General features: G+C 47.8%; 1 protein-coding gene and 1 long non-coding RNA gene across 2 annotated transcripts in view; one reads left to right on the forward strand and one right to left on the reverse strand.

Moving 5' to 3' along the window:
• MEGF9 (multiple EGF like domains 9) overlaps window positions 1–14,618 on the reverse strand; it is a 116,390-nt gene extending 101,772 nt beyond the window's left edge. The window contains exon 1 of the mRNA XM_075905148.2: window positions 14,057–14,618. Within this exon, the coding sequence (XP_075761263.2) occupies window positions 14,057–14,468 (412 nt within the window). The 5' untranslated portion in view covers window positions 14,469–14,618. The remainder of the gene's footprint in view (window positions 1–14,056) is intronic.
• On the forward strand, window positions 5,089–10,613 carry LOC112543586 (uncharacterized). The gene is made up of 3 exons (XR_012897154.2): window positions 5,089–5,224; window positions 6,225–6,404; window positions 10,478–10,613. It is a non-coding gene; the product is annotated as an uncharacterized LOC112543586 (long non-coding RNA).
• Window positions 14,619–15,682: the final 1,064 nt, after the last annotated feature.

The following is a 15,682-nucleotide window of genomic DNA, read 5'->3' on the forward strand; positions in this document are numbered from 1 at the left end:
GCTGTGCCACAAGGCCTGGCCAGGCCCAGCCTCCTCCCTCCCCCCGTGCTTCACAGGGAAGGCTGGACTCGGCTGTGCGATGTGGCATGCCTTCCACCAGGGCTGGGGAGGCTGCAGCGAGTACGCACCCGCTCCCCACCCCTCCCTGTGGTTGGAGGTGGGAGCACTCGTGTGGCACGCCACCTCACCTCCCGGTTCCATGCTATACAGCAATTCCTCATTTAACACGTACCCACTTAAACACGTTTTCGCAATAGCATGATTTTTTGAGGGGGAATGTTTTTTGAATTACACGACCATCCCTGGAATAACACGATTTCCCCAGCCGGCCCGTTGCCAGCAGCTGCACATGGCTTCCCCCACCTCCCTGCAAACCAGCAGAGGGTTCACCACTCACCGCACTATTCCCCGGCAACGCCCCCTCGCCGGACACAGTGCAGGTCCCGGCAGACACGCCACAGGGGCATACTCCCAACCCAACCCCCCTCCGCTCTCCTTCCCTTCCCATCCCCAGAGCCAAACACCTCCCCCCCTGCTGTAACCCATTCCCTTTTCTCCCCCAACCTTATGTCCCAGTTCCAACAGACACCACCGCTTGAAACGCAACCCCCACCTTTTCCATTATTTTCAATGGGAAAATTGACCCCACATAACACGTTTTTGCTTAGCATGATCATTTTCTTAAACATATCTATAGTGTTAAATGAGGAATTACTGTACTTCTATACCAGTGTCTCAAACATTTTAAGACCAAGGAACACCAAATTTTTTTTAAATGAGGAACACCACAAGGATTTTTTGTTGAGCAAAACAAACAAAAAACCCCAAAGGTGGGGGGGGGGGGGAAAAGGGCGGGGAGTTACTGAGCAAAAAAAAAAAAAAGGTTGCCTGCTCCTTGCTCCTTTAAGGGTGGCCATTTTGAATTCTCTTGTTCTCCACGGCAAAACGGTGTGCCATGGAACACAGTTTAAGAAACACTGTTCTATACTGTGATAATGGATGACAGATAAGTACTTTCGGTAGACAAATGTTCTCTACTTCAGAATTGCTAATTCTTGTGATTTTATACTTGTTTGTGGTTTTTCTTACATCCCCATATCCTGGAAACATGTGAGTGCTTATTTTAAAAACAAACAAACAAACAAACAAAAAAAAAGCCACCACACACACACACACACATCCCCCCAAACCAAACATATACATTTGTCACTCTCTTCATTGCTGAGAATGTTTGAAAATGTGATTTCTAAAGGCTCAAGAATCAGCAAGTAGAGAGACCCACAATTTATTATTGGCTTAAAAATCTTGAGATTTTTAAAAGATTTTTTTGTTCATAGTTTGATGCATATTAGGGATGTAAATTCTCAGTTAAAAAGTTAACCGGTTAGACTCTATGGTTAACCAGTTAATCCTGAAGCAGCCCTCACCATCCACTCCACAGGCAGATAAACTGCTTTAGCTAGACTGGACCCACTGGTTAATCGGTTACCAGATAAACATACTGGTAAGGCTCATGCTTATCGGATAACCCTTTACATCCTTTACCAATTAAGGAGGGCAAAGGGAGCCACTCCAGCCCGGCCAGGCTGGCATGTCTCCTCCCTATTGCAGACAGGGACTGGAGCAGCCACCTGCCCACAGCGGGAAGAAAGCTACTCCAACTCCCACTGGTTAACCAGAACTAGTAAGCATCACCTATTAAGGGTGATGCTTCCTAGCTAATCTTTCATATCCTGAATGCTTATATGAGTTTGACATGGCTCAGACCACAGCACTGCCTCTCCACTGAAAAAACAATTCTGTACTCATTGCTACATTTCCTGCTGAAGGCAGCATCAAATTATTCATTTTTTCCCCACTCACAATATGAGGCTCATTATTTGAAATAAACACCCTGACTCCGGTGACCCCTCCCAGATGGTTTCTACATAGCACAACTATTCTATTCCTTAAATACATCTGAAGGCTGGAAGTAATTGCCCTTTCTTATAAAAATCCCGGGCACCCCTCTTTGAAACCTGGATATCTCAGCAGCCACATTGAACTGCAAATCCTGAGCTTTCAAATGACACTGACCATAAGCTGCATTTCCAAGCACTTAAGGATACGCCTGTGGTCTCTATATAGAGACATGGGTTTATTTCGTTGGGGTTGTTCCTGCTTAAGCGAGAGGTTGGAGTAGATGACCTCCTAAGGTCTCTTCTTCCAACCCTAATCTTCTATAGATCTAGGCTGGCTCACAGCCGCTCCCATAGGTAGTTTTACATGCATATCATACCCCCTCCCTTAGGTCTAAGGCAAGTGCCATCCGGATCTTCTTGGATTGCTTTTACCCAAGGGCTGCATCGAGATTGGCATGATTTTCTGGAAATGCTTTTAACTGAAAAGTTTTCCGTTAAAAGCATTTTCAGAATAGAGTGTCTAGATTGGCACGGACGCTTTTTTTTGCGAAAAAGTGTCCGTGCCAATCTATTGGAGCTTTTTTTGGGAAAAGCACATATCACCATTTTCGCGATCAGGGCTTTTTTGCAGAAAACAAAACTGAGCTGTCTACACCGATTTCAGACAGTAGGAAGTCAGTGCTTTTGCGGAAATTCAAGCGGCCATTGTAGACAGCTGGCAAGTTTTTCCCGGAAAAGCGGCTGATTTTCCGGATAAACTGGCAAGTCTAAACACAGCCAAGGTGTCTCCCAGCACAAGGAAGAGCCCAATATCCATGGACTGAGAACCTTCATATTTGGACGGTCATAGATTTTTAAGGCCAGAAGGGGCCATTATGATCACCTAATCTGATCTCCATGAGACAGGCCACAGAACCTCACCCAGTAATTCCTGCATTAAGTCTTACAGTGTGCCAAGAGGGGACAAGGGATGCAAAAAGTTAACTGATCAACTTGTAAGCATTATCCTTAATCGGTAACTTGTGTGGGTCTTTGCCCATGAAAGCTTATGCTCCAACACTTCAGTTAGTCTATAAGGTGCCACAGGACTTCTCGCCGCTTTTGCAGATTCAGACTAACACGGCTACCCCTCTGATACTGTTAACTGGGGCACTCCAAACCCTGTGCACCCTCACTTTAATCACATAAACATACCATTTAATCAGTTAATTAAACGGGATTTTACATCCCTAAAAAGGGCCACAGCGAAGTGCTATGATATATAGCAACACCTAGCAGTAGCGGCAAAAGGAAGATTACAGTACTCATCTAGGGGAAGGAGGCAGACATGTGGGCAAAGATGAGAAGGGAGGCAGATCAGCCTCAGTCAGATGGAGGAAGAAAGCAAAGAGTGGCAGGGAATAAGTTGTCCTGGTCTGATTTCAGACTAGCATGGACATCTTCGAATAAAACACATTTCAAAATTGTTTCCTCATTCCCTACAAAAAGCAACCAACAGCTGCCACCTTTTCAGACCTTGAAAAGCAACACACCCTCAGTTCTTTATTAAAAGACAGGTCCAAACCACACATGAGAACCTCACAGATAGCACACATTATTTCTCTAAGGCAGTGGTTCTCAAACTTTTTGGCCTGTGGACCACCTGACTCAATGTAAACCTATCTGAGGACCACCAGCTGCTAATAGAAATGCACCGTTAATTACACCTGAGCCATTCTGCTAGTAATGCAAAGAGAGAGACTGGTTTAATTTAAAGTATTAAACAGATTAAGAGTTTTACCTCTCTCATGTTAGTTTATCAAACTTAATTTTAAATAAAGTAAAATATTGTTTTATGCCCAATACAAAAGTTTTCAATGTTTTTTTTATTTATGGCAGGTGTAGGAACCTTTTTTGTGCCAGGGGCCACTGACCCACAGAAAAATCAGTTGGGGACCAAACAAGTGAGAAGCAAAAAAAAAAAAAAACCTGCTCCAAAAATTCCCAACCCTCACTGATGTTGTCCCCAAATGGGAAGCCTCACTCCTCTGGCATTCCAGCCCCACGGGGTGAGGGAAAAGGAGAGAGAGGACTGAGGTTCAGGGCTTCCCATAGGCTAGATTTACTTTTCTGGGGTTCCAGAGTTAATGGATTTTATGGACCCCCTTGCGTGTAGGACAGGGCTGCCAGTGAGTGGGATAGGGATGAGGTGCAGGATATAGGAGGGAGGGAGGGTGCAGAAGGGGGTAAGGGTGCAAGGTCTGGGTGGGAGGTAGGGTGCAGAAGCAGACTAGGGGGTAGGGAGTGCCTAGGGCTAAAGCTGGGGTCCAAAGTAGCTGAGGAGGTTCAGGGAGATAGGGAACAGGGTGCTCCTGGGAGTAGGGCTGGGGTCAAGGGGGCTTCGGGAGGGGAGGGTGGGTCAGGAAAATGGAGGGGCAGGGAGGCTGGGCACAGCACAGCAAGGTGGGGGTGGGCAGGTAGGTAAACCTGGGGTGTCTAGCCCTAAAGGGGGTGGAGTCCTGCGGGAGTCCAGTCCATGGCACCCTCCCCCCAGACTGAGTCCCCATTGGTGCAAAGCCCTGAAGGGTCCAGAGCCTCCACCTGCCCCCTGTGTGTGCAGGGTCCTCAGCCCCAGTGTCACCTCCTCCCACTGCCACCAGGCTGCGTGCACCCCAACCTGCTGCTATGAAAGGGGGGAGCAGCCGCTTGCACAGCGCGAGAGTCCGCCTCACCCGGCCAAGCCCTGCGCAGCCCAACCTGCTGCCTGCCCCATATGGTGAACTGAGGGACGCACTGCTCTTACCATGGCAGCAGAGCTCCTCCACATGTAGCTCCCCAGTCCACAGGAAGGAGAGGGGGAAGTCTGCTTTCTTCACCTCCCCACTTGCTGGTCAGAGCAAGTGCTACAGCCTCATGGCTGAGCGCAGACCACAAAGCTACAGCAGTGTGGGCCCCCCACTGTATTGGGAGAGATGTGGGGGCTGAGCTCTGGCCACAGACCACCTGGGAGGTGGCCGCAGACCACTAGGGGTTCACAGATCGTACTTTGAGAACCACTGCTCTAAGGTAGCACCCGTTATGCACTCAGTGCTTCCTGTGTGCTCAAGGACAGGCCTTGGGACAGAAACAGAATGTTGTAACAGAGGAAAGAATGTTGTAACAGACAAATGATGCACAAGTCAGCTCCATTGACTGTAGGAAGCAGGAGCGGATATAGGGCAGGGCGAACGGGGCAGAAGCCCCGGGCCCCGCGCTTAAAAAAGCCCCGCGTATGCGCCGTGGCAAAGGGGGGGCCCCGCGGAGTTACGCTGCCCGGGGCCCCGCAAAACAGTCATCTGCCCCTGGTAGGCAGTGCAGGTTTGGGGATTTGAGAGGGGGGCGGTTGGATAGCAGCCTTCAATTACCTGAATGGGGGTTCCAAAGAAGATGGAAAGAGGCTATCCAGTGGTGCCAGATGACAGAATGAGGAGCAATGGTCTCAAGTTGCAGTGGGGGAGGTCTAAATTGGATATTAGGAAAAACTATTCCACTAGGAGGGCAGTAAAGCACTGGAATAGGTTACCTAGGGAGGGAGTGGAATCTCCATCTCTAAAGGTTTTTAAGTCCTGGCTAGAATGATTTAGTTGGGACTGATCCTGTTTTTAGCAGAGAGTTGGACTCAATGACCTCCTGAGGTCTCTTCCAAACTTATGAGTCTAGGATTTAAAATGCAAGTAGAAAAACACAAATCAGCTCAGAAGGGTCATTTCATGTAAAGGAGAGGGGCTTGTGGAAGAAGGCACAAAAGGGATTGTGTGAGAAGCTGATAAATATGTGGAGAAAGCAGCTGAGAAGTGGAGTCCCAAAGCTTGGTAAAAGACAACGAATGAGTAGGGGCAAAAGAGTTATGTAGGGCTTTGGTGACAAGGGATACTTTTTTCAAAGTGCAGCTAAGTGTCTTAGCAGTAAGTCCCAGTGGCATTTAGCAGCTTTGAAAATGTGATACAAGAAGCTTAAGTCTGATGCAATAATAGGTGGGAGCCTTTAAAATGTTGTGAATGTTCAGCTGGATCCAAACTCTGTCACAAAGGCCTATCTCTTTCCTTATAAACACTGCTTTTGTGTTAGCTCAGATTTGTGAAGAGCTGTGCATGTTAAGATATTACATTGTACTACTCCTCTGTGAGGTGGGCAAGCGTTGTTATTATCCCTCATCTACAAGCGGCGAAACAGACTGAGGTTCGTGTGACTTGCTTGAATTCACAAAGGAAGCCTATGACTGAAGCCAGGGATTAGAACTGAGCTGTTTTTGGTTTCTTAGCACCATACGTATCCCATCCTGCCTTCCCCTTTGTGTATTCCCAGAAACAGAGACCTCAAGAGCACAGCCAATGGCTAACTAGAGGTGGTGACCCAATCAGGGCCATGAAGTGTCAGGATGAGTAAGGAAACAGAACTGCAAATGTCCTCAATAACCCCATTTCCAAAACATTTCGTTTACAAGACAGCTGATTGGAAGTACTGGACTATAACTACTCCTTCCAGGTTTGTATAATCCTCTATGGGATTTGTCTCTTGTTTGTGAGCTAAGTCTATTAGCTAATCTTTCTTTCTAAACACAGACACAATCTGGCTGCTTTCAGATGCACCTTTTCAGAAAACCAGTAACAGTAACAAAGCAGAACATATTGTAGTACAGGCAGTCCCCGGGTTACGTACAAGATAGGGACTGTAGGTTTGTTCTTAAGTTGAATCTGTATGTAAGTCGGAACTGGCGTCCAGATTCAGCCGCTGCTGAAACTGATCAGTTTCAACAGTGGCTGAATCTGGACGCCAGTTCTGACTTACATACAGATTCAACTTAAGAACCCCAGGCATCCCCAAGTCAGCTGCTGCTGAAACTGATCAGCGGCTGATTCCAGGAAGCCCGGGGCAGGGGCTTCCTGTAGTCAGCCACTGGTCATTTTCAGCAGCTGCTGACTAGGGGACACCTGGGGCAGAGCAGCTGGGGTGCTGCTGGGTTGGTCCAGTGGCACCCAGAGCGGCGCTACGGGACCAACCGGCAGTGCCCCAGCTGCTGTACCACAGGCGTCCGGAGCAAAGCCGCGGAGCACGGGGGCAGAGGGACAGCCCAGACGCGCCGTGGCTATCCTGCTGCCCTCGGGCTCCGTGGCTTTGCTCTGCTTTGCTCCCCGTCCCCCTGGTCTGCAGACCAGGGGGACGGGAAGCAAAGCGGCGGAACACGCGGGCAGCGGGACAGCCCAGACGCGCCGTGGCTATCCTGCTGCCCGCGGGCTCCGCGGCTCTGCTCTGCCCTGCTCCCCGTCCCCCAGGTCAGCAGACCAGGGGGAGAGGGAGCAGAGTAGAGCAGAGCGGCGGAACGCGCGGCCAGCTAGCAGCCCAGACGCGTCTGGGCTGTCAGCTGGCCGCGTGCTCCGCTCTGCTTCCCCCCCCCCCCATGGTTTGCAGACCAGGGGGAGGGGGAGCAGGGCGGAGCACAGCAGAGCAGCGGAACGCGCGGCCAGCTGACAGCCCAGACGCGTCTGGGCTGTCAGCTGGCCGCGTGCTCCGCTCTGCTTCCCCCCCCCCCATGGTTTGCAGACCAGGGGGAGGGGGAGCAGGGCGGAGCAGAGCAGAGCAGCGGAACGCGCGGCCAGCTGACAGCCCAGACGCATCTGGGCTGTCAGCTGGCCGCGCGTTCCGCCGCTCTGCTGTGCTCCGCTCTGCTCCCCCTCCCCCTGATCTGCGGGGGGGGGGGGAGCGGGGGGGGGGCAGAGCGGAGCACGCGGCCAGCTGACAGCCCAGACGCATCTGGGCTGTCAGCTGGCCGCGTGCTCCGCTCTGCTCCCCCTCCCCCTGGTCTGCAGACCAGGGGGAGGGGGAGCGGAGCAGAGCGGCAGAACGCGCGGCCAGCTGACAGCCCAGACGCGTCTGGGCTGTCAGCTGGCTGCGCGTTCCGCCGCTCTGCTCTGCTCCGCTCTGCTCCCCCTGGTCTGCAGGGGGGGGGGAGCAGAGCGGAGCGCGCGGCCAGCTGACAGCCCAGACGCGTCTGGGCTGTCAGCTGGCCGCGCGTTCCGCCGCCGCTTTGCTTCCTCTCCCTGGTCTGCTCGAGACCAGGGAGAGGAAGTGCCCCCGTTCGTAACTGCGGATCCGACGTAAGTCGGATCCGCGTAACTCGGGGACTGCCTGTATTCTAAATGTGGTTACAAAGATCACTTACTGTATACCTTGCTTTGACTAATACTGCACATTTCAATACACCAAGATCTGCTTTATTTACACAACTAACCGGGGCTATGTATACACTACAGAGTTTTTTTGAAAAAAAAAACCACAATTTTTCCAAAAAAATCTTCACTTACGTCCACACTGCAATCACATTCTTTCAGGAAAAAAAAAAAAATCAGAAGAACAGAGGGGTTTTTCCAACATTGGTAAACCTCTTTCTATGAGGAAGAAGCCTTTTTCTAAAGGAGCTCTTTTGGAAAAATGTGTGTGTGGACAGCGAAAAGGGAGTTCTTTCGAAAGAAGAGGAAAAAGCAAAGTTTCCCTGGTGGTCACGCCGTCCATAGCATTCACAGCTTAAATGTAAGATAGTGTCCATTCAGTGTGGATGCTATCTTTCGAAAAAGCAGATCGCTTTTTCGATGCACTTTGGCAGTGTGGACACTCTTTCCAAGTACGTTTTTTCAGAAGATCTCTTCTGGAAAAGCTTCTTCCGAAAGAAACCTGCAGTCTAGATGGAGCCTGTGTACACACAATCATTTCAGATACGTCTTCTGATTAGTGCTCAAAGGATTATATTTTGTCCCCTACACCCAAAATATGCATGTTGAAAAGTTCAGATCTGGATCCAGATTCTGTATACCCAAAATTTTGATGGTAAATTGATCTAGAGATCCAGTTTGAACCATTACAAAAGTAGAGGCAGTTTCTGAAATCTGGATCTGCATTCAGATTTCAAACAACCTTAAAATTCCAGGGATTGAGGGCTTCTGACTGTAGGATAGGTAGCAATGAATCCATTATGTGTGGAGCAAACCATTACATTTAATAGGTCTATCTGCCTGTCCATCTTCTTGATTGGGCCCAAAGTTTTTAAAGAGAATCAAGATGGATGGATGTATACAGTGAGACACATTCTGATCTGTCTCTTGTGAAGATTTTGCATTTGTTCTCTCATTCGTTACTCTGATACAAACAAACTTTCTGAATTGAAACTAGAGATCTTGCTCTCTGTGTTGAGAGAACACGCGAAGAGACAAACCCTCCAAATCCTGAGATTCACATGAAAATATAACTGTTTAATAAAGAGAGCCCCAATTGTGTTTGTTTAAGTTTCCACTGAAAGCCCTTGAGGAGGGAGGGGGTCACATTTTCAAGCTTTTCTCTACAACCTTGAAAGCTAGAAATGAAAGCTGAGATTCTGATATTATCATGATTTCAGGACCCAAGGCTTGGGGAATAGCCACACCACACATCATGAAACTAGTGATAAAACTCACAAGGGATGGCAACACCTCACCTACTATTGAAACAACTGTGAACTGAAGTGTGGAAGGGAAAAATACATTGATAATAAAATAGCAACAGCACTTAAACAGCAGTTCATATTTGGATAGAACCAAGCATTAGGCCTGATTTTCCTCCCATTTATACTAATTTTACACCAGGGTAACTCTACTCACTGCAATAGAGTTATAGGCTGTCCTCGCTATAAGTCTGAGATATAAGTCCAAGTTTTTTTGGAATATAGCAAAAAACTGAAAGCGGGGAATATTTTCCCCCCACAGCTGACTTCAATTTGCACAAATTGGGGGGTGGGGGGTGGCCCTTGGTGCAACTTAATAGTGGGAAATGGGAGGACTTATAATGTATCAGTTCCTACAAGTGTCAATTACTTCAGTATGAAACGGATATACGAGCTGACTTATGTGGGGACACGCGTATTCCTTATTTACACTAGCTGAGAATCAAGTCCACCGGCTTCAAACAAAATGTTATTCTCCCCAGTATGGGTTGCAATAGTAGAGCTGAGAGTAAATGTAAGCCTTGATAAAAAGAGGGCCATTTCTGTAATCGGCCATGTGAGATCAATTGATTGTAATGGTAGCCATGTGGTTAAAACCACACATGACTGTTTGAAAAAGAATCTCTACCCTTATGAGACTCCCAGTGACACTTCTCAGATTGGAAAAGTACTAAAAATGTATGGATTAACTAGGGTGCATGCTGAAGGCTGTGCCTACTGTGTATATCAACTTCACAAGTTAAACAGGCTTTTCCATTTGAAATCAGGTATATGCCTCTGATTAAAAATTATATTGCACACACGAGAAATATAAATTACTATATTGCCACTCTCCTGTCCCATGTATTTTGGGTTCAGTGGCCTAAACCCATTACAACTTTTAGTGTAAAATAAATCCTACATGAATCAAACTCAAGCCATTTTTGCTAACAAACATTCAAGAATTAGTGTAACTTGTCCACAGAAGTGTTTCTAGGTTGCCCATCATTGTGAATAATGTAAGGATCAACTGGTTGTAATTATTAATAAGTGGTATTTACAAACTTCTAAGCATTATTAACAAATCATCTTTCCATCCCTGACACAGATAGGAGAAGTATTATTATTCCCATTTTATAGAGGAGGAATTTGAAGCACAGAGAGGTGCCCCAGAGCAAGCAGGAGTGTCAGAGGTAGCACTGAAATTAGACTCAAGAATTCCTGAATGCCAATCCTTAACTGAAACCATCCAACCCTGCAACCATGCAAGCACCACACATGGGAACGTAGAAGAATCATGCACAGAACACAGAAAAGTGAGGATCCTCATTAAATTTTGAGCTATCCTTTCAGGCCTTGCATTATCTATGCAGAATACGTGTGCTTTTGTCTATAAGGAAACTAGATAGTCCGGTTAACTGTCTCAAAGCATAAAATCAAGAGGTCTCTTGGCCTTAAAAGGTGGTGATTTTGGACAACATTCCAAGATACTGCTGCTAGAAATAAAGTCATTTTAGAGGGAGCATATCAGTACTTTCTGATACCGCATTACCTGTTTTGGAGGTGATACACTACTTGCAGACATGACCATAAACATTTTTTGAGTGATGGCTAGAGTGTCTTCCAAATATTAGTAACCTTCTGTCCTAGCAGATGTCAGTCAATCAATTTGATGAGAAACACTATGCATACAATCAGATGGAGAATATATTTGTAAATGACTCAACAACCTATATATTCACTTTCTATACTTTCAACCCTCAGGTTCAAACCACACATTCTGGACACTATAATTCGTCAATTAATTAGTTGTACAATGATCAAACTTCATCTGTTTTGTCAACAAAGAGAACTGGTTTTGCTCAGAGAAAATACAGCCATCTCCTAATCTTACCTATCATTTTCAACCTTCGCAATGAAATAAAGACACAAAACTCAACAGAAACAAACGGGGAGCAGGGGTGCAAAATGGGAAAAATCCAACCCACAAACTGCATTTCTAACTAAGTAAGAAAACTTGACTAAAATAATCTGCTGAGAAGGGCACAGATTGCTGAAGCAATAAGAAACAGCAAAACACCCCACTCTTTCACATACTTGTCCAGAATTTGACATATTTTGAAGAAACTATCTTCAATGCTGGGTTACGTAGATGTATATGTCTATGTAATCTTCATTTCTAAAATTACAAGGACAAATTCTCTGCTGGAATAAACTAAAACAGCTCTATTGACTTCAATGAAGTTTTGTCTACTTTCATTAAGAGAACTGAGTTTCCAACACAGATGGATCAGAGCATGAAAACTCTGGAGAGGGATGTATAAGCCCTATTTCCCTTTAAATATCTGCTGAAGACAGCTTTTCTCCCTAGCCTCTGCTACTAAGTATCTCTCAGGCTTTCCTATAATGCCATTTTGAAGATAGATATTTGGAAGAGCCAGCACAAAACTAAGTTTCAGACTCAACTCCACTGAATTGAATGAGAGCAGAATCAGTTCTAGAGCGGATTATGATACAATACTTCCCAGAATGGAAAAAAGCTGAAGGCCTTTTTCCCACTTGCCCCGGGGGGAGGGGGGAGGGAGAAAATCAGGCACTGCATTTGCACAGGCTCCTACCAAAGTCTCTAAAAATGTTTATACTTTGTACATCCCCTTCCCAGTATACAGAGTTTAGACAGCATCCACATAAATATATGTACCACGAATCCCAGTCTACGTGAATTTCCTGTCACTGGATGTGGGGATAGAACCTCTTATTCTTAGGACTCAACTTAGGACAGGGGGCACAGTGCTTTACAGTGGGCACACTGTAGTGTAGTTTCACCTCAGAACCTATCCAGTTCTGCTGACTAGAATGGAAGGAGAATCATGCCCTCCTTCACAGTCTTCCCAGTCCATTTAAGGATGTTTCTGCTCCAGCTAAGAGCTGTTCTTGCACTCAGCATCTTCACTGGTGCCCTTGCACAATTTACTCAAGATGGAAGGGAAGGTGTCTTTGTGCCTTCCTCCTCTTCCGTGTATTCTATGAGCAGCCCAGTCCCCCCACCATATATAATTAATAAGTATATACAGGTGTCTCATGTGTACTGTTTGGATTTTATCTCATCCTCCATTGCAGCTGAGATGCCCTTTATCATGAACGCTACCTTGCTCCCTTTGAAGCCAATGTGAGTTTTGTCATGAAATTCAAAAGGAGCAGAATTGGAACCCAATGTACTATTTGTTCTGTAAACTGTTTTTCTGTGATGCCTTCAATTACCCCCTCCTCCATGTACAATTTAGAATCCAAAGCACTAAAATAAATGTCTTTTAAATGGAATGCCTAGTTGTAGTTCCTGGTCAATAAAAAAAAAACCTCATCTTTGCTTGTATAAGCATTATTTAATATATGGGCATGGAACCGTCTACTATTTAATCCAATTTCTAAGTTCTCATTGACTTCAATGGGAGCAGGATGAACCCCATAGTAAAGGTTAGTATGTATACGTAACAAAATTGCACATTGACTTTCTTACCCTCATACCCATTTATAAAAACAAGTGATGAAATACTGTGTATATATTCTAGCTCAATTAAACTCAATTGGTTTGTATTTGCATGAGTCCATTGTTGCCAAAGTAAAATAAAACGATGGAAATCATGGTTGCCTGTTAGAGGAAGATACTGGACATCAGGCATCTCTTTAGAATAAGGCTTCACACGCTTCTCTGGGGTTTTACAATGTGTCCATTTGTCATTACTGTCCATGTGACATTAACACAGGCTGGTGCAGGAGAAATAGGCAGCGAATAAAAAGTTTAAAACCTTCACTCACTGTTAATGTGCAACTGATTAAGTTTACATCCACCCCTTGTTTATTCTTAAACAGAACATTATCTGGCCTGCACCTGAAATTCCCACTGCAGGGTCTTCTATTTTAAACACCATAGAATACTAGAACTATAAGGGACCTCAAGAGATCATCAAGTCCAGTTCCCTGCCTTCATAGCAGGATCAAGTACCATATAGATCATCCCTGATAGATATCTCTCTAACCTGCTCTTAAATTTCTCCAGTGATGGAGATTCCACAACCTTCATAGGCAATTTATTCTAATAATTTAATCACCCTGGCAGGTAGGAAGATTACCCTAATGTCCAGGGTAGGAAGTTTACCCTAAACCTCCTTCCTTTGCTACAATTTAAGCCCATTGCTTCTTGTCCTATCCCAGAGGTCAAGGAAAACACATTTTCTCAGTGAATGACCCAAATGTACTGCCAGAATTTAAAAAAAAAAAAGAGAGAGAGAGAGAGAGAGAGAAGTGAGAATGCCAGAGGATGTACAAAAACAACTCTCCTCCACTCCCCCCCTCCCCAAAATCCAAAACTACAACCCTTTCCTTGCTACCGCTAAAATCAGATTTATTTGGAGGAGGAAGGGGAGGAGTGGAAAGGGAAAATGGGAAGCAACATTTTTCTTCCGGGCTTTCTGCATCTCCCACCACCAGCACAAAAAATTGCCATGGTCACCAGGAGTTGGGGGAAAGGGAGACCAGGGCGGTTTCCTTTGGTGCTGCTCAGGAGCCCGAAGGAAGATGCTCAGGCTGCGCAGCGATTCCTACGCCCCCCTAGCTAGTTGGAACCTGCGGCTCCCTTCATTGTTATCCGGCAGGAAACGAGGCAGGGCGGGGGAGGGAGGAAACTCACCTTTGCGGCTGCTGCCGCTGGTGGCCACGTCCAAGTCCTCCTCCTCCTCCTCCCCGGCAGGTGGGGAAGGAATTGCAGCGAGGAGGCCGGTGGGGCGCGGGGTCGGCTGGGGAGAAGCTGCTGCCGCCGCCGCTGTGCCGAGGCTAGGCTCAGCGCCCGGCGGGGTTAGGCTCGCCCCGTCCGGGGCTTCCGCCGGCGTTTGCCCCGAGGTGGCGCTGGGCTGGGGGCTCGGCACCGCGGCGGCTCGGGTGGGCGGGGCAGCGGTGGCCTCGGGGCTGTGCTCGTCCCCCTCCACCGCGCCGGTGACTGGGCGAGTGCCCGGCAGCGCCTCTCCCAGCTCCGAGCCGGTGCCCAGCGCGGAGACCAGGAGCCAGAGCAAAGCGAGCCGCGCCGGGCTCCCTGAGACCCTCATGGCGTGACGCAGCCCTCCGCCATCCGCTCCGCCAGCCAGCCCCCCGCGCCGCCGTGCGAAGAGCGCTGCCCGCCAGCCGGCCGCGGCACCATCCCTCCGCTCCTCACAGTGACAGCCGGCCGCGAGCCCTGCCTCCCTCGCGCCGCCACGGGCGGGTGGCGAGCCGCAACCAATAGCAAGCCAGCCCGGGGCACGTGATGGCGCCGCCCAGCCAATGGCAGGCGGGCTGGGGGCTTGGTTGCAGCGGACGGGGCCGTGCGGCATTGTGCGTTACCGGAGTGACATGGGAGGCCGCGCGTCGCTCGCTGGTGCTGCTAACAAAGAACTCACCTCCGCTCCCGCGTGCCCTTGGGGGGGCTTGTTTCCATGGGGGGGGGGGCAGCGTTGAAGCTGCAGCAGGATTTCCCCCTTTCGTGCTTTTTAAATACAATTCCCGCTGGCATTTTGTCAAAGCCCAAGGTGCGGGGCTTGCGGGGAGAGGCGAAAAGCCCGCGGCACCGTGTCCTTCTCAGCCCAGAGCTTTCGTAACAGCCTCTCGCCCGTGTTTTCGTAACGGGAGCCCCAAGCGCCTCTCGCTGACAGCTGGAATGCAGCCACCTCTGGGGTGGAGTGGCCTGCTGTTCTGCTCCACTGGTGAGGTTATGTAACAGGCTCCAGTGGGAAGAAGCATGTTGAAGGGAGTAAGAAGGGGGTTGTGGTTAATGTTCACTCATGTTTTCCATCCATGGGTGAAATTAATTTTATGTGCACAGAGGCAATGCAGATGGCACCCCCACTAGAAATACATGCTGCTAGGTGTGATGCTCTACTAAATAACTGGGAGACACTTGAGTATCTCCTAACCCATGCACTCATTTTACAGGGAACACTGGTTCATAGGTACTGGAACTAGGCTTGTCAGAGTGCTGCAGCATCCCCTGGCTTGAAGGGTTTTCATTATGTACAGGGTTTCCCATTCCATACATCTATCACTACCCCTCCTATACAAATTGTTCCAGCACTCCTGCACTGATTGTGGTTACATGCATTAGATTGCTGTTCAGGAGATTAGGATGAAATTCTTGGCTTTGACAGAGTGCTGTCATCTTGTACAAATCACTTAATCTTTGGGCCTCAGTTCTCCACTGGTGAAACTGGAATAATAATGCTTTCTTTCTCCTGCTCTTTCTTTGTGTTGCTTATTAAAACTGCCATCTCTTAAGAGCAGGGACTAT

The sequence above is a fragment of the Pelodiscus sinensis genome, chromosome 23, assembly GCF_052426305.1.
Source record: "Pelodiscus sinensis isolate ZL-2025 chromosome 23, ASM5242630v1, whole genome shotgun sequence".
Taxonomy (NCBI): Eukaryota; Metazoa; Chordata; order Testudines; family Trionychidae; genus Pelodiscus; species Pelodiscus sinensis.